The sequence below is a fragment of the Pogonomyrmex barbatus genome, unplaced genomic scaffold, assembly GCF_055798465.1.
Source record: "Pogonomyrmex barbatus isolate J1 unplaced genomic scaffold, ASM5579846v1 scaffold19, whole genome shotgun sequence".
Lineage (NCBI taxonomy): Eukaryota > Metazoa > Arthropoda > Insecta > Hymenoptera > Formicidae > Pogonomyrmex > Pogonomyrmex barbatus.
In genome coordinates this window covers 2,358,646-2,381,794 of record NW_028297115.1, presented here as the reverse complement: position 1 = coordinate 2,381,794, position 23,149 = coordinate 2,358,646, and the positions used below count along the sequence as shown (strand labels likewise).

General features: G+C 37.8%; 1 protein-coding gene and 1 pseudogene across 1 annotated transcript; both read left to right on the top strand.

The window, feature by feature from the left end:
• The first annotated feature begins 7,490 nt into the window (after positions 1–7,490).
• LOC148936891 (uncharacterized) lies at positions 7,491–9,759 on the top strand (annotated as a pseudogene).
• Positions 9,760–19,108: 9,349 nt separating this feature from the next.
• LOC148936890 (uncharacterized) lies at positions 19,109–21,638 on the top strand. The gene has a single exon (XM_089075467.1). It carries the CDS (start codon positions 19,327–19,329, stop codon positions 20,818–20,820), a length of 1,494 nt encoding a protein of 497 aa, XP_088931593.1. The 5' UTR covers positions 19,109–19,326; the 3' UTR covers positions 20,821–21,638.
• The last annotated feature ends 1,511 nt before the right edge of the window (positions 21,639–23,149 follow it).

Here is a 23,149-nt window from a genome sequence, read left to right as displayed (position 1 = left end):
TTATTTTTAAAGTTCTTCACGGAATTTTCTCTTCGCGAATTCGAAAAAATTTTACTGGAATTTTTGCTGTTTTCCGGTTTTCCATTTAATGTCCAATATTCGTGTCGTAAATGTCCTATCTTTTGGCAATAGCTACACTGCTTTTCAATTGTATTTATTCGTGGTTGTCTTTCTGGCTTAGGCAGGGTATATCTGTTTGAAAAACGGCTAGTCCTACAATCGCGTCCGTAATGACCGATTTTTCCGCATTTTTCACAACGCGAACTAGGTGTATGCGCTTTAAATCTTGGCCGGTTTCGATAGGTTAGCGTTCGCATGCTAGGTCCTCGCGTTTTTTCTTCCGTGGTTGCTCCTGCGATTGCTTCCTGTATTGTTTGATATCGCTGCGATCGTACAATTAATTTAATTTCGTCGTGTAAACCGTTCTGGTAATTGTAGAGCTCCTGCTCTTTTATATTTTCTAAAATCGCGCGTTGCTGTTCGACCGTATGATTTTTTCCTTCTTCCATGGATTCGTATAATTCCATGGCTATATTATCGGTTCGTCTGCCGAATTCTTGTGCATTCTCGTTTGGATTTTGTTTGAGCGAGTTGAATTCGACTTGCAAATGTGCGGTGCTTCGTTTGCTCAAATATTCCTTTTCTAATTCTCGTTTTAATTGTTCGAAGTATATTATATCTCGTGTACGGAAATCCATCATGGCCTTGCCTTTGAATTTAGTGCAAAGAATGGCTTCTAATAGAGAATGTTCATCCGCGGGATGTATATTTTTTATCGCGTACGTACTTACGTTTAGAAATTCGTACACGCGTCCTCGTGACGTGTCGTCGATCTCTGGGATCATGTTACGCGCGTCTTTCAGTGTGAGGAATGCCAGTGCATTTCCCGGCTGGTTTCGTATATCTCGATACGAACGTCCATAAGTTAGATCTAACGGGTGCGGCAGAAAATCCTGAGATATTCTCGTTTGTTCGCCCATAGGCAATTGTGTTTGCCGGCTTAATCCGTTGACTTGCACACGGAGATCGCGTATTTCATCCATTAATTCTCGAATGAGATTGTTATCGGGCGATGCGTCGATTGTGACGCGGCGGTTCGTTCGACTTTCTTGCGGTCCATGTCTCTCGACCGAATGTCGTAATTGTAAAATTTCGTGATCGATTTCATTCTGTTGTTCGACAGGTGAGTGAGCCATTTCGTTTATTAAAGATTGGTATATATTAAAAGAATTGAATATGCTTCCGTCTCGTAGGTTTGTATGTATGTTTTTTCGCGCTTGTACGTGTGTGTTAATGTGAGAGTCGGTGTCGTTCGGTTCGAGCAAGCTGTAATCTTTTTCGTCGTATGGAAATTCGCGTTCGGTTATTACGTGGACGTCTTCGTCACTATCGTATTGTAGTACGCGGCGCACGTTATCGCGTATTTCTTTTAATGCGTTTCTCGCGGTATTTAACGCGGAGATAGTATGCGGAAATTTTACAGGATTATTTATTGACCGTGATTTTGGCCAAGTCGCATTTGCTACGCTGTCCTTCGCTGCGGACATTCGCCTTTTTAAAATATAATTTTTCGGACTTACATTAGTAGATAAATCGCATACGCTCGCAGGTTCGCTGCTTGTGCTGGTGCGTCAATTGGCTGCGTGTAGTAGTGCGTATCGGTGAAGCGTCCTTGCTGCCTGGTATCGTTGTACACGGTCAGCGCTGGCTGGCTCTCGGTGCTCGTGGACTCTCTGGTCGTTGCTCCGCTGCCACTGGACTCTCGTTGTCGTAGGTCGGCACTCTACTAATATTGCACTGTACACTTGACACAATTTCGTGGGCGGCTTATTTTTTGACGGGGCCTTTTCCGTCCGCCTGTTTTCTACAGGTCTTGTATTTTCTGCTTATTGAGAATTTGATTCTTCTGCCTGCTTGTAATGTTTATTACTGCAGGTCTTATCTTGTTTCTTCAAGAAGAAAAAAATTTTTTCTTCTTCTGCCCGTAATGCAATGCGTCGGGACTTACTCGTTTGATTCTGCTGGCTTGATTAACGATGATCCTCTCAAGTTGTTGTTCTTGGGGATGGTTTTGACTATCCCACCGCTGCCACCAAAATGTTGTACCCCGGATGGGCTACAACGTTAATTTTAGAGATAGTCGGGTTCGTTAAGCCTAAGGTGTTGGGACTCCGAGCAGGATCAAAAGAATGGAAGGAAATCTTCTTGAAATCACTAACACACTTTCTTTATGTTACTTGGTTTATTTAACAGTTGCACAGTTTCTTGGATTTAGTATTACTTATTTTATTTCTTTCACACACGGTTAGACGTCAGCGGGCGCGTATCGCGTTACTCTGGCGGCCGTCGACCGAATATGTCACCTGAGACGCTAATAGTACGGCTCGCGTGAACTTCGCTGTGCTCGTGTAATATCTTGCGCGATAATTATAATAACGATTCCGAACGACACGTTATGCTTGATTGACTCCTGACTCTGCTGATTCCGCCTTGTGTAACCGGTTATATAGTCTGATCGATGCCCGATCAGCATTCTGATCGATTGCGTCGATCGGTTGCGTGATATTGATTAATCAATATTACACTCGATTTGATCATCAAATTTAGGCATTTGCTGATCAGCTTTTTCGCAATGTTCTCGCGATGCATTTCTGCGGTCTTTCGAAAGACTGGTCGCAATTTCGGCGGTCACACATTTGTGTCATCTTTCGAAAGACTTTTCGAGATTCATGCGACCTAATTTTGTTGCCAACCCGACTATCTCTAATATTATCGTTGTAGCCCATCCGGGGTACAACACATCAATCGCCGATTCAATCGCACGCTGTTTACATTCAGTGGCACTGGGTCGCTCAACACGCGCCGTCCCCCCCTCCCCCCTCCCCGGAGCTCCTCGGTTGCACACAGTTCCCCCCGCACACCCGCACCCCCCTCAACGCTTCTGAGTTAGAACCCGCCTTATATTCCTACTCACAATCCTACATTTCCCGCTAATTGCACTTCCGCTATACGAAATATTAAACGTAATACCACTACCGGTACCATACAAGCAAAACATATCCGCATTAATTAAAACGAACAATTCATTAATAGCTTTGGATACTAACAGTCACACGCAAAACTGACTCACGAAAAGTTAAAACAATGCAAGCAAATAAATACAAATTACTTGTGCGAACAAATCTTTCCAATTAGAAATGTAAAAACCGACCCGCTTTGCGAAATAGATATATATATATAGAAAATGACAACTGTTATAACAATTGTAATATTAAATACATAACAATAAAAAATAGTATATGGATAGCCTTAAGCAATTCATACTCTTGGTTATATTCCACACCAGCGAAACAAACTATTACAATTTCATATAAAAATAACAAACAAATGCGTAGAACTATTACAAATACAGGAAAAATAACGTTATCAAGCAATTGCAAAATAGTCACATCAGACGCGACAATAAAATCAACAAGCACCAATAAGGGAGAAGAAATAAAAACGTATTTACCAAAATATAACATTACACTACTAAGCGAAACTTTCAAGATAAATAAGACAGAAAAAATTAAATTAAAAGTTATACAAGACGCAACAGACCTGACAGAATTAACAAAAAAAATTAAATAACATGAAGAATGAAATAAACATTAACGAGATATTCCTCTTTTCACAAAAACACATTGTATATCCTGTATCAATTAGCAGTTCGTTACTAATAATCATTGTTATCGCAACAATAATAATTGTTATAAGAAAGAAAAAACAAAATGAAATAATAACTCACGCAATGTAGATCGCGCCATTAGAATAAGCGAAAGTATTCGATTCTAAGCAAACGATTATACCAAAAAATGTATCGGAAAAAACAAAAAATTGTGTAAAAAGCGAAAACTTCGTACCTCCGTTTTCTTTTACTAACAGGGGGGGGGGATGTTGTAGCCAGATCTACAATCAATAATAAAATAATAACCAATAATAAAAGTAATCCGCATGACAACAAAATGAATCTCGAAAAGTCTTTCGAAAGACGACACAAATGTGTGACCGTCGAAATTGCGACCAGTCTTTCGAAAGACCGCAGAAATTCATCACGCGAGAACATTGCGAAAAAGCCTATCAGCAAATTCCTAAATTTGATGATCAAACCGAGCGTAATATTGATTAATCAATATCACGCAACCGATCGACGCAATCGATCAGAATGCTGATCGGGCATCGATCAGACAGATATAGATAACCGGTTACACAAGGCGGAATCGGGAGAGTCAAGAGTCAAGAATCAAGCATAACGTGTCGTTCGGAATCATTATTATAAACATCGCGTAAGATATTACAAGAGCGCGGCGAAGTTCACGCGAGCCGTACTATCAGCGTCTCAGGTGACATATTCGGTCGTCGGCCGCCAGAGTAACGCGATACGCGCCGAGCCGTCTGCCGTTTAACCGTGTGTAAAGAAATAAAATAAGAAATACTAATCTCAAAAATTTGTGCATTTATTAAATAAACCAATTAAAATAAAGAAAGTGTGTTAGTGAATTCAAGAAGATTTCCTTCCATTCTTTTGATCCTGCGCGGAGTCCCAACTCCTTAGGCTTAATGAACCCGACTATCCCTAATATTATCGTTGTAGCCCATCCGGGACTACAGGCGGTATAAAATTCGGTTGGATCGAACACGCTACTATCGTAAGATGTCAATGAAAATTCTCCGCGGCTAGGATTACTTGCGTTCGTGTCGTCGCTATGGTCAGATCTCGCGTTTGTTGGTAATAGAGCGTCGTCGCGTCTCTCACTACTCGGTAGTAAGCTATTATCTATGTCGCTAAGCAAAAACACGCCTTCAATTACAATGTTCGGATGTAATTCCGGTTGACTCGTCAGACTATCGTCGGAATAATAATTACTTAAATCGCGGCGTACGTTATCGCGCGGATCGCGTAAATTTTCCGTCTGCTCGAGGCTCGGAGGGCTCGGGCTGAGCGCTCGGCTGGCTGACGCACTATATAGCCACGACGTGTTTCTTTGGGCGGGAGTTTTGTTAACTCCTTCGTTCTACCTACACGCTTCTCTTGCTATCTAATGTGCTTGCCTTAATTTTCTATGACTTACATTACGCTCGCAATTCGCATGTGGCGTGGCGCTGGCTGTTGCGGTAGGTCGTTGCTTCTCCGGTGTCACTGATATGCTCGGCGTTGTGGCTCTACCGGCTCTTTCTCGCCGCAGGGATGTCGACTTCTTTTCCGGCCTTTTCTTTGAATTCCGATCGTTTGTTCTTTCCAGATGACTGGGTGTTGCTGCGAAACGATCCCACCGCTGCCACCAGAAATATTGTGCGGGTCGTTTCGGGGATAGATCAAGGAGTCGGCGGAAAGGGGCGCTCACCACTTTGTTCGATACTAAATAAACTTTATTAAAAAATTGATACAGGTCCTTGTTAATTCAAACCGCGACAGACGTGACGGCACGGCGGATCTCGACGAGTCCTCTCCTAGTATCGGTCTCCCGTTTTTATCCTGTTCCAGGCGGCCGGTCCTTGTCGTGTCATCAAAATGTTCGTCAGCGTTCGTGGTATATTTCTGGGTCGCGCGGCGACTTTCCGCGTAAGGGCCGCGCAACCCGGTTAGCAGTTGCTTCACGTGATGCGGTTACGCAATAAATGCGCGATTAGCACGGTAGCGTTGGTAATCGCTATCGCTTGATAATAATTCGTCGGGTAAAGTATCGCTTGCCGCAATCCGCTTTTGACGAAAAAATTTGACGAAGACGAAGACAATGACGGTGAACAAGACATAGACGAAACTTACAATGAAATGATTTTTGACGAAATAAATGACACAACCGAAAGACACATGGACAAAAGCAAAGTATAATAAACAGTCATGACAAAATTTTTATGTAAAAAGGGAATTACTTATACTTTTTAACTGTAAACGGTAATCCTTGTGATGACGGATCAAAAACATTACAAAGTAGAAATTTGATTTCTAAATTAAAAAAGGAAAATTAGGAAATATTGAAATAGTAAAGAAAGGAAATAAAATTCATCTAATTTTTATTTGTAAAAATAATATTAACGAAAAAATAACTAAGGAAACATTACATTGTTTAACTAGTAAATTATGAGAAGCAATTAAAATTCAATTAAAATTTTAAATATTGCAAAAACAAAAGAAATTGATAATATAAAATGGGAAGAAATCTTAAATTAAATTCGAGAATCTATTATCGGAATCTCAGTTAAATTAATAATTTGTTACAGTTTAGTCAGAATTCCGGAAGTTGAAAATCGAAAAAATATAATAGAAGAAGCTCATTCATCAAAAATTGGAGGACATAAAGGAGTAACTAAAACATATAATCGAATTAGGCAAAATTTTTATTGGGATAATTTAAAAACTGAAATTCGAAATTATATAAATCAATGTTTACAATGTCAAATAAAAAAGTTAGTTCGAGTCAAAACCAAACAACTTATGTTAATAACTGACACATCCTTTTCTTTATTTGAAAAAATATCAATGGACATAGTCGGACTTTTACCAGAAAGATCGAAAGGAAATTCCTACATCCTAACAATCCAAGAACTTAACCAAATTTTTCTTAGCAATACCTTTAAAATCAATAACTCCCGTAAAAGTCACTGACGCATTATTAAAATATTTTATTTGTATTTTTGAAGCCTCTAAGGCCATATTAACAGATCAAGGAACGAATTTTATGAGTAACTTAATGAAAAGATTTACAAAACAATTTCGAATTAAACAATTTAAAACAACATCCTTTTATCCACAAGCCAATGGAATTTTGGAAAGATCTCATTTAGTATTAATTGAATATTTGAAACATATGTTAATAAATTTACTGAATGGGATGAATTATTAGAATATGCAACTTTTTCTTATAATACGAGTACACATGAATCAACTGGATATACTCCATATGAGTTGATGTTTGGCAAAATAGCCAGACAACCGTCCAGTGAAATAATTAATGATACAGAAAAAGGAAAAACATATGACGATTATTTATGTAAATTAATGACAAATATTCATAACTTACAAGAATTGGCTCGAGAATGTTTAATAGCTTCAAAAATTAAATCTAAACATTATTATGATCAAAAAATTAATCCACAAGAGTTTCAAGTTAACGATCAAGTTTTCCTTTTATGTGAATCAAAAAAAGGAAAACTAGGTGATCAATATTCTGGACCACATATAATAACAGATATTTTATCAAATGGAAATATCAAAATTCTTTTTAAAGGAAAACCAAAGATTGTTCATCCTAATAAAATTCGAAAAACCAAAAAATGACAATTATCTAAGAAATTGAACTTGTACCGCGCAACAACTTCAATTTCATTTATAATAATAATATTTCTTTCAAAACAGATGAAAGCGAAAATCTTCCTCTTAATTCTCATCTAGAACATCTTGGTAGAAGAAAACTATAGAATTATCGGCTTTGACGGATCCAACCTGAATGTCACAACATTGTCATTATTGGAAACAGAAGAATGTAATATACCGCTAATCGAACCACAAATACAAGAAACTAAAATTCAATTATTACAATTGTCGAAATTCGAATCTATCAATATTATATAATGTAAAATCTCAATCTTGCGAACAATTTATTATTGCGGCATATATTCACATATATCAACTGTACAAAATGCGCAAGCGGAATATATAATCGACACAACATTCGACCAATGTAAAAATATGCACAAAACCGGAACACTAACTGTAAACATAAATAGCATAATTAACGGATTAAAAGTAAATTATACAACTTCGCGACCAATTATTTTTGCTGGATCTGTAACAACTGATGGAAAATGCTTTGGAACACAATATTCAGATTCATATGGAACTTGGCAAGATGTAGTTGTACAAGGAATAATGACTATAAGTTTATTTTCATATCAAGCAATAATAAATATTGAAACAAATCAAATTCATTTAAAAACAGGAACAATTTGTCAATATTCAGATGGAAATTGCATAGATATCGAAGGTAGCTATACTTTTTGGGAAACCATACCAACGAATTTTTGTAAATTTAATTATTATGACGTATTATATGAAGGAAAAGCGAACAAAATGATTAGTAACATAAATGAAAAATTACAAATAATTTATTCCTTGTCAACTCAAGATATAACTTTTACGCTTACTCAAACTGGAGAAGAGTTTCTTTGCGGATATACTTTAATAAATACAGAACATCCAAAATTATTAATTCTTGAAATTAAAAATGAAGAAACTTTTATTCAAAAACGAAAATTATCAGTTGAAAATTTAGATATTTTTGCTTATGTAAATTCAAAATTTGTTTACGTAGAAAGACATATACGAACACAAATAAATCATTTATACACAGATGTACTTAAACAACGGTGCAATTTGGAGCAACAAACTATGAAAATAAAACTATGAAAAATGCACTTAGCATAGCCATACATTCTCTAGACAATTTCGCATATCAAATTATGAAAGGACCTGGATATATGGCAGCAATATCAGGAGAAGTCATCCATATAATCAAATGTATTCCAGTCGAAGTTAAAATTTATCATACGAAGGAATGTTATCAACAATTATCAATATTAAAAGGAAATGAAACATACTTTTTAGCACCACGAACTCATATTCTTTTCAAAACCGGAACGCACTTGCAGCAGAATAATTCCAACAATGTATTATTTAAACGACGGATGGTATAAAATTACACCAATTCTGGAAGCAAATCTATAGCAAATCTCATTAAAACTAACACCAATGACGAAACCGACTTGGCCATACAATGATCCTGGATCATTGGCAGCAAGCGGCATATATACAAACAGCGAACTCGAAAATTTACGAGATATTATGTTTCCAGCAGAGAAGAACGGAATTTTAAATACAATGGCCCGTGGTGTAATAGGAGAACCGACCTTATCTCAAGGAATAGCACTATCTCATCTTCTCGATGAAAACTCTCTATATAAAATTACCGAATCTGCATGGAAGAAAATTTGGGGAACATTCCTATCTATCGGAAACGCAAGTGCAGAACTAATTGGATTATATTTCTGCATAAGAACAATGAAATTAATAATAGACACATTAATTCATGGCTATGCACTTCACACAATTTATGATTGGTCAATATATCTCATCGGAGCGCTTTGGGACAAATTTCAGTCACAAATCTGTTATTACATCTAGCCAAACGAAAACCTCAAGAAGAAAGAAAATTAGAAGAAAAAAGACTAGAGAAAGGAAATCAACAATCAAATGAACAACAAGAAATAACACAAATATCGACACAACAACAAACACAAGTTGAAATAGAAAATAAAATTGGAAATTCAAGTCAAACTTTTATTCGCAACGAAATTCAAACTCTATATCCGCGATTATAAAGAGATAACGAAAAGATGAAAGACGAGCCCTATATCGATCGAACAAAACATGTATCAAGCGACAAATAAAGATAACAGGTGCAAATTCTTACGGTAGAGTTAATTAACAGTTGAAGTTCAGCCGTGTAAGAAAAAAGAACAAAATTGTAATAGTAAATTAATAATAAACAACCTTACAAAACAAATCATGTAAATTTTAAATCACATTTTAACTCATCAAAATTAAATTTTACTAATTCTTTTTATATACAAAAGAGAAAATGAGACCGCCGACACAACAAGAAGAAAAACCACAATTAAACGGCGTATTATCCCAAAATCATCCAGACGTCTATGAAGCTTTACTAAAAGAAACAACAATGTGCATTACGGCAATAAACGAAGAAGAGACAATCTACAGGGAAAAAGACATATCTTATAGACGAGTCTGTGACGAATGTTTCTGGGACATTGCTCTCAACATTCACAATTTTATCGAGGAAGTAAGAAATTGGCACACGCTTTGTAAGGTTGAAGAACAAATGCAGGGAATTAAACGTATATGCTATTGTTGCGGAAAAATTATATTAAATTTAAGATCAGCTAAAGAATGTATAAAATAGAAGAATTTATTAATAATGAGGAAGAATTTTACTGGAAAGACGAAATAGATGTATGAAATTATGAAAATATTGAAAATTAATTATATATTACATACATATAAATAGAAATAATAATATAATATAGTATAGAAATAATATAAATAAATTAATAATAACTATATACCTTTGTAATTAATAATAAATGATAAAAATATAAAATCAAATATATATATATAATAATATGTAATAAATTCCTAAATAAAAAGTATAATACTAATAATAAAGAGAATATACATAAAACAAATTCATACATTACTAAGGCATATATACCAATACATTACATACATGAAAAATGAAACAGGAAGCAATAGATAAGTCCACATTAAACAAAGGAAATGAAATCCAATACCTTTCTCACCTAAACAAAAAGCGTTATAAGATAAGAGTGGCATAGAGCATAAGCTAAGGGCCAAGAGCCTTGCCGAAAAAAATCATTCAGACTCATTCTGTTCCTCGTATGAGACGGACTCATTCTACACATCAAAATTTTAAACCAATGGATAAAATGCAAAAGGACGAAAAAGAAATAGAAAACTTTAAAAAACAAATAAAAAATCCAGAATTTGATTGTGCTGTAAGTAACTGAGAAAATTAATTAATAAATAAATATAATAAATATAATAATAAATTAATTTTCTTTTAAGATACAGAAACAACAAAACCAAAAAGTAAACTACACAAAAATGCTAGGAAATCCGGACCTAAAATGTATCACAGGGCCGGACAAATTTAACAAACTACGAACCAAATACTATGATTACATATTTTCCGAAATTATACCTCCTAGAAGGAAAATATGCAGAGTCTGCTTTGACCCAACAAAAAAGACGCAGAAAATTTTAAAACACTACCTCTTCCATATTGGGATAGTCACACAATTATAAACGAAAATAATATAGATAAAAAAATAAAATGTGTAAAATGTCATAAGATACTTTTAGAATTAAAAAAACTATTAGACTGTGTAAAATATATTCGAAGCTATATATTAGAAAAAAAACCAATCACAGAGGAAATATACTTATTTAACATGTAACATATGAAATAAATAAATACTCAATAAATACAGTAATTACCCAATAAAATAAAACAAATAAATAATATAAAAACAAACAAACAAATTGTTGTAGCCAGATCTACAACTAATAATAAAAGTAGTCCGCATGGCAACAAAAATAGTCCGCATGAATCTCGAAAAGTCTTTCGAAAGACGACACAAATGTGTGACCGCCGAAATTGCGACCAATCTTTCAAAAGATCACAGAAATGCATCACGCGAGAACATTGCGAAAAGCAAATTTCTAAATTTGATGATCAAATCGAGCGTAATATTGATCAATCAATATCATGCAACCGATCAATGCAACCGATCGGAATGCTGATCGGGCATCGATCAGCCTATATAACCGGTTACACAAGGCGGAGTCGAAAGAGTCAAGAATAATATGTCGTTCGGAATCATTATTATAAACATCGCGCAAGATATTACAAAAGCGCGGCGAAGTTCACGCGAGCCGTAATATCAGCATCTCAGGTGACATACTCGGTCGTCGGCCGCCAGAGTAACGCGATACGCGCCGAGCCGCCCGCCGACGTTTAACCGTGTGTAAAATAATAAAATAAGAAATACTAATCTCAAGAATTTGTGCATTTATTAAATAAATCAATTAAAATAAAGAAAGTGTATTAGTGTATTCAAGAAGATCCTTACATTCTTTTGATCCTGCTCGGAGTCCCAACTCCTTAGGCTGAACGAATCCGATTATCCCTAATAAAATCATTGTAACCCATTCGGGCACAACATTTTGGTGGCAGCTGTTGTAGCCAGGTCTACAACCAATAATAAAAGTAGTCCGCATGGCAACAAAATAAGGTCGCATGAACCTCGAAAAGTCTTTCGAAAGATGACACAAATGTGTGACCGCCGAAATCGCGACCAGTCTTTCGAAAGACCGCAGAAATGCATCGCGAGAACATTGCGAAAAAGCCTATCAGCAAATTCCTAAACTTGATGATCAAACCGAGCGTAATATTGATTAATCAATATCACGCAACCGATCGACGCAATCGATCAGAATGCTGACCAGGCATCGATCAGACTATATAACCGGTTACACAAGGCGTAATAGATAGAGTCGGGAAACAATCAAACATACCGTGTCGTTCGGAATCGTCATTATAATTATCGCGCAAGATATTACACGAGCACAGCGAAGTTCACGCGAGCCGTACTATCAACGTCTCAGGTGACATACTCGGTCGACGGCCGCCAGAGTAACGCGATACGCGCCCGCCGACGTCTAACCGTGTGTGAAAGAAATAAAATAGCAATATTAAATCCAAGAAATTGTGCAATTGTTAAATAAATCAAGTAACATAAAGAAAGTGTGTTAGTGATTTCAAGAAGATTTCCTCCCATTCGTTTGATCCTGCTCGGAGTCCCAACTCCTTAGGCTTAACGAACCCGACTATCTCTAAAAATTAACGTTGTAGACCATCCGGGGTACAACATTTTGGTGGCAGCGATGGGATTGTCAAAACCATCCCCAAGAACAACTTGAGAGGATCATCGTTAATCAAGCCAGCAGAATCAAACGAGTAAGCCCCGACGCATTGCATTACGGGCAGAAGAAAAAAAAAAAAAAAAATTTTTTTTTTCTTCTTGAAGAAACAAGACTTGTAGAAAACAGGCGGACGGAAAAGGCCCCGTCAAAAAATAAGCCGCCCAAACAAGACAAGACCTGAAGTAATAGACAGGCAGAAGAATCAAATTCTCAATAAGCAGAAAATACAAGACCTGCAGTAATAGACAGGCAGAAGAATCAAATTCTCAATACAAGACCTGCAGTAATAGATAGGCAGAAGAATCAAATTCTCAATAAGCAGAAAATACAAGACCTGTAGAAAACAGGCGGACGGAAAAGGCCTCGTCAAAAAATAAGCCGCCCACGAAATTGTGTCAAGTGTACAGTGCAATATTAGTAGAGTGCCGACCTACGACAACGAGTGTCCAGTGGCAGCGGAGCAACGACCAGAGAGTCCACGAGCACCGAGAGCCAGCCAGCGCTGACCGTGTACAACGATACCAGGCAGCAAGGACGCTTCACCGACACGCACTACTACACGCAGCCAATTGACGCACCAGCACAAGCAGCGAACATGCGAGCGTATGCGATTTATCTACTAATGTAAGTCCAAGAAATTATATTTTAAAAAGGCGAATGTCCGCAGCGAAGGACAGCGTAGCAAATGCGACTTGGCCAAAAGCGCGGTCAATAAATAATTCTGTAAACTTTCCGCATACTATCTCCGCGTTAAATACCGCGAGAAACGCATTAAAAGAAATACGCGATAACGTGCGCCGCGTACTACAATACGATAGTGACGAAGACGTCCACGTAATAACAGAACGCGAATTTCCATACGACGAAAAAGATTACAGCTTGCTCGAACCGAACGACACCGACTCTCACAATAACACACACGTACAAGCGCGAAAAAACATACATACAAACCTACGAGACGGAAGCATATTCAATTCTTTTAATATATACCAATCATTAATAAACGAAATGGCTCACTCACCTGTCGAACAACAGAATGAAATCGACAACGAAATTTTACAATTACGACATTCGGTCGAGAGACACGGACCGCAAGAAAGTCGAACGAATCGCCGCGTCACAATCGACGCACCGCCCGATAACAATCTCATTCGAAAATTAATGGATGAAATACGCGATCTCCGTGTGCAAGTCAACGGATTAAGCCGGCAAACACAATTGCCTATGGGCGAACAAACGAGAATATCTCAGGATTTTCTGCCGCACCCGTTAGATCTAACTTACGGACGTTCGTATCGAGATATACGAAACCAGCCGGGAAATTATACTGGCATTCCTCACACTGAAAGACGCGCGTAACATGATCCCAGAGATCGACGGCACGTCACGAGGACGCGTGTACGAATTTCTAAAGTACGTACGCAATAAAAAATATACATCCAGCGGATGAACATTCTCTATTAGAAGCCATTCTTTGCACTAAATTCAAAGGCAAGGCTATGATGGATTTCCGTACGCGAGATATAATAAACTTTGAACAATTGAAACGAGAATTAGAAAAAGAATATTTGAACAAACGAAGCACCACACATTTGCAACTCGAATTCAACTCGCTCAAACAAAAAGCAAACGAGAATGCACAAGAATTCGGCAGACGAACCGAAAATATAGCCATGGAATTATACGAATGGAAGAAGGAAAAAATCATACGGTCGAACAGCAACGCGCGATCTTAGAAAATAAAATATAAAAATATAAAAGAGCAGGCGCTCCACAATTACCAGAATGGTTTACATGAAGAAATTAAGTTAATTGTACGATGGCAGCGATATCAAACAATACAGGAAGCAATCGCAGGAGCAACTGCGGAAGAAAAAACGCGAGGACCTAGCATGCGAACGCTAACCTATCGGAACCGGCCAGTATTTAAAGCGCATACACCTAGTCCGCGTTGTGAAAAATGCGGAAAAATCGGTCATTACGGACACGATTGTAGGACAAGCCGTTTTTCAAACAGATATACCCTGCCTAAGCCAGAAAGACAACCACGAATACATACAATTGAAAAACAGTGTAGCTATTGCAAAAAGATAGGACATTTACGGCACGAATGTTGGACATTAAATGGAAAACCGGAAAACAGCAAAATTTCCGGAAAAATTTTTTCGAATTCGCGAAGAGAAAATTCCGCGAAGAATTTTAAAAATAAAAAGAGCGAAACCGGCGAAGATAAATCGACCGTCCCGCGTCCCGCGTCAGAGTATCGCGTGGCACACGTTAAGGGGACACCGCTCGTTAACACTGGATTAAATGCGATCACATTACCGATTGCAGAAGCCAAAGGTAGAAAAATAAATTTCTTGTTTGATAAGGGAGCATCAGCAACAATAATAAAACTGAAACATGTTCTAGACCACGTCCTAATATATGAAGAAAAAACTAAGCTAACAGGCATAACAGGACATGAATTAATAACATTGGGCAAAACACATATTACGGTGCAACTGTCGCGAGAAAAGATACGACACCCCGTATACATAGTGCGAGATAATGCGCCAATGGAATACGATGCAATCCTAGGAGCAGATTTTATTTGGAAATACATGACTGCGTTCAATCCAAGAATAAATTTAGTACAATTTCAAAATACGAAATTCAGACTGTACCCATACAGGCGCGTAACCTTAGGGCCGCGCAGCGAAACAATCGTGCAAGTCACGACTAACCAAAATATAATGGGATTGACAAAACCAGAGGAAATGATACCTGGAATTTTTATTGGATGTTGCCTAGTCGAACCACGAAATTATACGTGCCCAATAAGTATAATAAACATTACAGAAGAAGAAAAAATTGTGCAAGTACCACAAGTAATAATAGAAGAAATAAATACACAAGAAAAAATAATACAAGAATCTGTAAACGCAATACAGACAAAAAATAAAGAGACAAAATCAATAGCTCGAGAAGAGCAAATAAACAATTCCTTGCGCACAGAACATTTAAATGAAGAAGAACGAAAATCTATATTAAAATTATGTCACGAATACAATGATGTGTTCCACCTAAAAGGGGATACATTATCATGCACAACAAAGATTAAGCATGAAATATCTGTACGAACAGATTCGTCACCAGTAAACGTACGACCTTACCGTTTACCGGAAAAACACAAAGACGAAGTAAATAAACAGATTCAAGAAATGTTGAAACAAGAAATTATCAGACCGAGCGTTAGCCAATGGAACGCACCACTATTAGTCGTGCCCAAAAAGACAGATGCGTCAGGAAAAACAAAATTACGAATTGTAATAGACTTCAGAAAATTAAACGATCTCACAATCGGAGATTCATTTCCGTTGCCCAATATAACGGATATACTTGATCAGCTGGGCAACGCAAAATACTTCACGACACTGGATCTCGCATCAGGTTACCACCAGATATCAATGACGGAGCGAGATAAAAATAAAACAGCATTCTCTACACCACACGGTCATTATGAATTTAACAGAATGCCATTTGGTCTGAAAAACGCACCTGCAACCTTCCAACGATTAATGAATTCAATTTTAACAGGGTTGCAAGGAATTAAATGTCTAGTGTATCTGGACGATATTGTAATATACGGTCCTAGCTTAATAGAGCATAACAAAAGATTAAAATTAGTTCTCCAAAGACTAAGAGAGAACAATCTAAAGCTCCAACCGGACAAGTGCGAATTTTTAAGAAAAGAAGTGATTTATTTAGGACACATAATTACGGAAAATGGAATTTCGCCAGATCCATCAAAACTGCACGCCGTAAAAAATTTTCCTATGCCCAAAAAAGTAAAAGATGTGCAATCATTTATCGGATTAGACGGATATTACCGAAAATTTATCGAAGATTTCTCACGAATAGCAAAACCTCTAACAAAACTCACAAAAAAGGGAGAGAAATTCGAATGGACCGAAAAACAGCAAAACGCATTTGATACATTAAAAAATAAATTAACGACGGCACCGATATTAAAATATCCAGACTTTACGACAGAATTCCTCCAAACAACGGATGCATCGGATTATGCAGTAGGAGCCGTCTTATCGCAAGGCGAGGTAGGTCAAGACCAACCCGTCGCGTACGCCAGCCGTGTACTATCGCGAGCAGAACAGAATTATAATACAACTGAAAAGGAATTACTCGCAATAGTATGGGCAGTAAAACATTTCAGACCTTATTTATACGGGACAAAATTTAAAATAATTACCGATCATAAACCGTTAATATGGTTATTTAACGTAACAGATCCCGGATCACGTTTAGTCAGATGGAGATTAAAATTGGAAGAATTCGATTATGAAATAATACATAAAGCTGGAAAAGCAAACGCTAACGCCGACGCATTGAGCCGTAACGTAGCAGCAATAACAGAAGGGCAGCAAACTGACGACGTCGCGTCAGAAAAACAATATAAAGAAGAAGAAAAGAAACAAATATTATATGAATATCACAACGCACCTATAGGAGGACACCAGGGCGTTGAACGAACAATAAATAGAATACGATTACACCACAACTGGCCAGGATTAAAAAGAGACGTTGAGCAATACATCTCAAAATGTGAATATTGCCAGAAAAATAAATTGCAACGACGCGCTAAAGCACCATTAATGATAACAGATACGCCAACAAAACCATTTGAGAAATGCGCGTTAGATATTGTAGGACCTTTGCCTATAACTACGATGGAAAACAAATATGTATTGACATTCCAGGACAGTTTAACAAAATTTAGCAAAGGAATACCAATACAAAATCAAGAGGCAACAACAGTAGCGAAAGAATTTGTCACAAAAATTATATTAGAATATGGAATCCCAGACAAAATATTAACCGACCAAGGAACAAATTTTACAAGCGAATTATTTAAGAATACGTGCAAATTACTAAAAATACACAAATTACAAACGACGGCCTATCATCCAGAAACAAACGGAGCACTCGAAAGATCACATCGGACATTAACCGAATATTTACGACATTATACTAATAATGATCAGACAGACTGGGACGAATGGATACCGTATGCGATGTTCGCATATAATACGACACCGCACACCGCTACGGGATTCACGCCGTTCGAACTGGTATACGGGCACCAGGCATCACTACCTACGGCCCTAACTAGCTCACCGAAATCATCGTATACATACGATGACTATGCGCAAGAACTCCGAAGAATACGAGCCGCGAATCAAATAGTGAAGGAAAATATAAAAGAAGAAAAACAAAAAGCGAAGGAAACATACGACAGAAAAACAAAAATACGCACGTTCGAAATAGGAGATAAAGTCCTACTACACGACGAAACAGTTCGGCGAGGGAGATCAAAAAAGCTAGACGCGTTATGGATCGGACCCTACACAATTCTAGAAAAATTAAGCGATATAAATTATAAAATAAAAATGGGCCGCCGAACGATAAACGTGCACGCGAACCGAATTAAACCATTCGTGGAAAATTAAAAAGGAAATAAAAAGAAAAAAGCACACAGTACAGAATAATATAAGAAAAATAACAAGAAAATAAAAATAAAAATTTTGGGACTTACCAAAGAAGAATCCCAGGTCCGGAAAATAATCCAAAAGTACGAAAACACTACACTACAGTATTACACTACACTAAATAACTACACTACAAACTATATTACGATAGTACGAGGCATGCATCACATCAGGCCCCAGGACAGCGGTCCCTCGCCTGCACGGGATCATTCCCCAGATCAAGCTCGTCTAGAGCGGCTACCTCGACGGGATCGTCCGGGTCCTCCACCTCCTCGCCCTCCACCTCCTCGCCCTCCACCTCCTCGTCCTCCACCACCACATTGGAAAACACAGCATCAGGCATCGAGACGAGAAGCTCATAAAGCTCCACGGACCAGGGTAGTTCAAAAACCCTGTCGGGAGCCTCATTGGTGACGAACCATATACAGTCCGCACATACGTGGAACACACCATTATGATAAAATTGATTCACAATGGATAACCACTCGCGCACACGTTGAAAATGGTCCCGAGCGGCAGGACTATCCATAAATTCAGCGACGTCACTATCGTCGACTTCAATATCGAAATCGTCATCAGACGCTTCCGCCGCGGCCCGATCGTCAAAAATCGGCGGCGACGCGTCACGACCATAATTCCCTTGAGAACCCATGGTGTCACAAGGAAGGCACTTCGACAACTAACGAAATGCAGCCAGAGAGCTCATCGCGAAAATGAAATATTATAAGGATCGCACCGATATAATAAATACGACACCAAGAGAAACAATATACGTCGTAAAAAAGCAAGCTAAACAGACTCACAGGAGAATCGTTTAACTAAGATAACAAATTCAGAATAAAGCAATATTACACCTGGGAACAGGATAAAAAAGAAAAAACGCCGAATTCGAGCATCGACAAATTTTCAGGAGAAATAAGAATTTTTTTTTAACATTGCAGAATAAGGATATGGATAATCAATGGAGAAGAAGAGAAAAAACTACCATTTGAAGTAGAAAACTTCAAGCATCACCCCGGAATATATTTCGAGGAAATAGGAAAACTAAACATAATCGAGTCATTCTGGAAGATAGTGATAAAAATAGATATTTCGCCAATCGAAAAGCGAACAGAAGAAATAGAAAAATACATTCAAAAAACGCAAAATATATGCACGATGTTACACCTCACAAACAAGGGGTCATGTCAAAACTATAATGTCATAATCGAAAACAATTACCAGCGGTTAAAACACTTAATAAAAAGAATAAACGCTCTGTATAAAGCACAAGATACAAAAACGAAACGAGGACTAATAGATGGAATAGGAACTATTGCCAAAACATTATTTGGAACAATGGACAATGAAGATAGAAAATTAATCAATGAGCAACTAAGTATCCTACACAACAAACAAAAAACGACAGAGCACATAATAAGGAACCAAATCAAGATTATAAATGCGACAATAGCGCACATAAATAACCACGAAGAAATAATTCAGAATAACGAAAACATTTTAGCTAATGCAATTAAAAAATTAGAAATGACGCTAATAACAGAAATAAGTAACGAAAACATAAAAGAACATTTTATAATCACCAACGCAGTACTTGCAGCAGTGACACAAAACGCGGAAGACACGCTAGAATACCTAACGGCGATAAAAAGTGGAATATTACACCCACGATTAATACCGTTAGAAGAAATAATAAAAAATCTTAAAGAAGCAATCACACAAATACCACAAGGATCATATTTCCCATTTAAAATAAGGGAAGAGGATTGGCAGACAATAGAAAAAGTAACGACAATGAGCGCGCATTGCGACAAAACAAACGTATACACAATCCTACATTTCCCATTAATTACACTTCCGCTATATGAAATATTAAACGTAATACCACTACCGGTACCATACAAACAAAATATATCCGCACTAATTGAGACGAACAATCCATTAATCGCTTTGGATACTAACAGACACACGTACGCAAAACTAACTCACGAAAAATTAAAACAATGCAAGCAAATAAATACAAACTACTTGTGCGAACAAATCTTTCCAGTAAGAAATGTAAAAACCGACCCACTATGCGAAATAGATGTATATACAGAAAATGACAACTGTTATAATAATTGTAAAATTAAATATATAACAATAAAAAATAGCATATGGATAGCCTTAAGCAATTCATATTCTTGGCTATATTCCACACCAGCGAAACAAACTATTATAATTTCATGCAAAAATAATAAAGAAACGCGTACAACCATTACAAATACAGGAAAAATAACGTTGTCAGACAATTGCAAAATAGTCACATCAGACGCGACAATAAAATCTGCAAGCACCAATAAGGGAAAAGAAATAAAAACATATCTACCAAAATATAATATTACACTACTAAGCGAAACTTTCAAGGCAAACAAGACAGAGAAATTAAAATTAAAAGTCATACAAGACGCAACAGACCTGACAGAATTAACAAAGAAATTAAATGACATGAAAAACGAAATAAACAATAACGAGACACCTTTTTTCCAACAAAAACACTTTGTATATCCAGTATCAATTACCAGCTCATTAATAATAATCATTGTTATCGCAACAATAGTAATTGTATTAAGAAAGAAAAAACAAAACGAAATAATAACTCATGCAATGTAGATCGCGCCGTTAGAATAAGCGAAAGTATTCGATTCTAAGTAAACGATTATACCAAAAAATGTATCGGGAAAAAACAAAAATTATGTAAAAAGCGAAAACTTCGTACCTCCGCTTTCTTTTAATAACAGGGGAGGGATGTTGTAGCCAGGTCTACAACCAATAATAAAAGTAGTCCGCATGGCAACAAAATAAGGTCGCATGAACCTCGAAAAGTCTTTCGAAAGATGACACAAATGTGTGACCGCCGAAATCGCGACCAGTCTTTCGAAAGACCGCAGAAATGCATCGCGAGAACATTGCGAAAAAGCCTATCAGCAAATTCCTAAACTTGATGATCAAACCGAGCGTAATATTGATTAATCAATATCACGCAACCGATCGACGCAATCGATCAGAATGCTGACCAGGCATCAGACTATATAACCGGTTACACAAGGCGTAATAGATAGAGTCGGGAAACAATCAAACATACCGTGTCGTTCGGAATCATCATTATAATTATCGCGCAAGATATTACACGAGCACAGCGAAGTTCACGCGAGCCGTACTATCAACGTCTCAGGTGACATACTCGGTCGACGGCCGCCAGAGTACGCGCCCGCCGACGTCTAACCGTGTGTGAAAGAAATAAAATAAGCAATATTAAATCCAAGAAATTGTGCAATTGTTAAATAAATCAAGTAACATAAAGAAAGTGTGTTAGTGATTTCAAGAAGATTTCCTCCCATTCGTTTGATCCTGCTCGGAGTCCCAACTCCTTAGGCTTAACGAACCCGACTATCTCTAAAAATTAACGTTGTAGCCCATCCGGGGTACAACACAGCGGTGGGATTGTCAAAACCATCTCTAAGAACAACAACTTGAGAGGATAATCGTTAATCAAGCCAGCAGAATCAAACGAATAAGCCCCGACGCACTGCATTACGGGCAGAAAAAGAAAAAAATTTTTTTCTTGAAAAAAAAACAAGATAAGACCTGCAGTAATAGATTACAAGCAGGCAAAAGAATCAAATTCCCAATAAGCCGAAAATACAAGACCTGTAGAAAACAGGCGGACGGAAAAGGCCCCGTCCAAAAATAACCCGCCCATGAAATTGTGTCAAGTGTACAGTGCAATATTAGTAGAGTGCCGACCTACGACAACGAGAGTCCAGTGGCAGCGGAGCAACGACCAGAGAGTCCACGAGCACCGAAAGCCAACCGTGTACAACAATACCAGGCAGCAAGGACGCTTCACCGACACGCACTACTACACGCAGCCAACTGACACGCCAGCACAAGCAGCGACCATGCGAGCGTATACGAACTGTCTTCTATTGTAAGTCAGAAAAATCATATTTTGTAAAGGCGAATGTCCGCAGCGAAGGACAGCTTAGCGAATGCGACTTGGCCAAAATCGCGGCCAATAAACAACCATGTAAAATTTCCGCACACTATCTCCGCGTTGAATACCGTGAGAAACGCGTTAAAAGAAATACACGATAACGTGCGCCGTGTACTATGATACGATAGTGACGAAGACGTCCACGTAATAACCGAACACGCATTTCCGTACGACGAAAAGGATTAGAGCTTGCTCGAACTGAACGACACCGACTCTCATTAACACACACGTACAAGCGCGCAAACACATACATACAAACTTACGAGACGAAGCATATTTAATTCTTTCAACATATACCAATCGCTAATAAACGAAATGGCTCACTCACCTGTTGGACAACAGAACGAAATCGACAACGAAATTTTGCAACGACCACATTCGGTCGTGAGACATGGACTGCAAAAAAATCGAACGAACCGCTGCGTCACAATCGACGCACCGCCCGATAACATTCTGTTGTAGCCAGATCTACAACTAATAATAAAAGTCCGCATGACATGGTAACAAAAATAGTTCGCATGAATCTTGAAAAGTCTTTCGAAAGACAATACAAATGTGTGACCGCCAAAATTGCGACCAGTCTTTCGAAAGCCCGCAGAAATGCATCACGCGAGAACATTGCGAAAAGCCTATCAGCAAATTCCTAAATTTGATGATCAAACCGAGCGTAATATTGATCAATCAATATCACGCAACCGATCGACGCAACCGATCGGAATACTGATCGGGCATCGATCAGCCTATATAACCGGTTACACAAGGAGTCGAAAGAATCTAGAATAACGTGTCATTCGGAATCATTATTATAAACATCGCGCAAGATATTACAAAAGCGCGACGAAGTTCACGCGAGCCGTACTATCAGCGTCTCAGGTGACATACTCGGTCGTCGGCCGCCAGAGTAACGCGACATGCGCCGAGCCGCCCGCCGACGTTTAAGCGTGT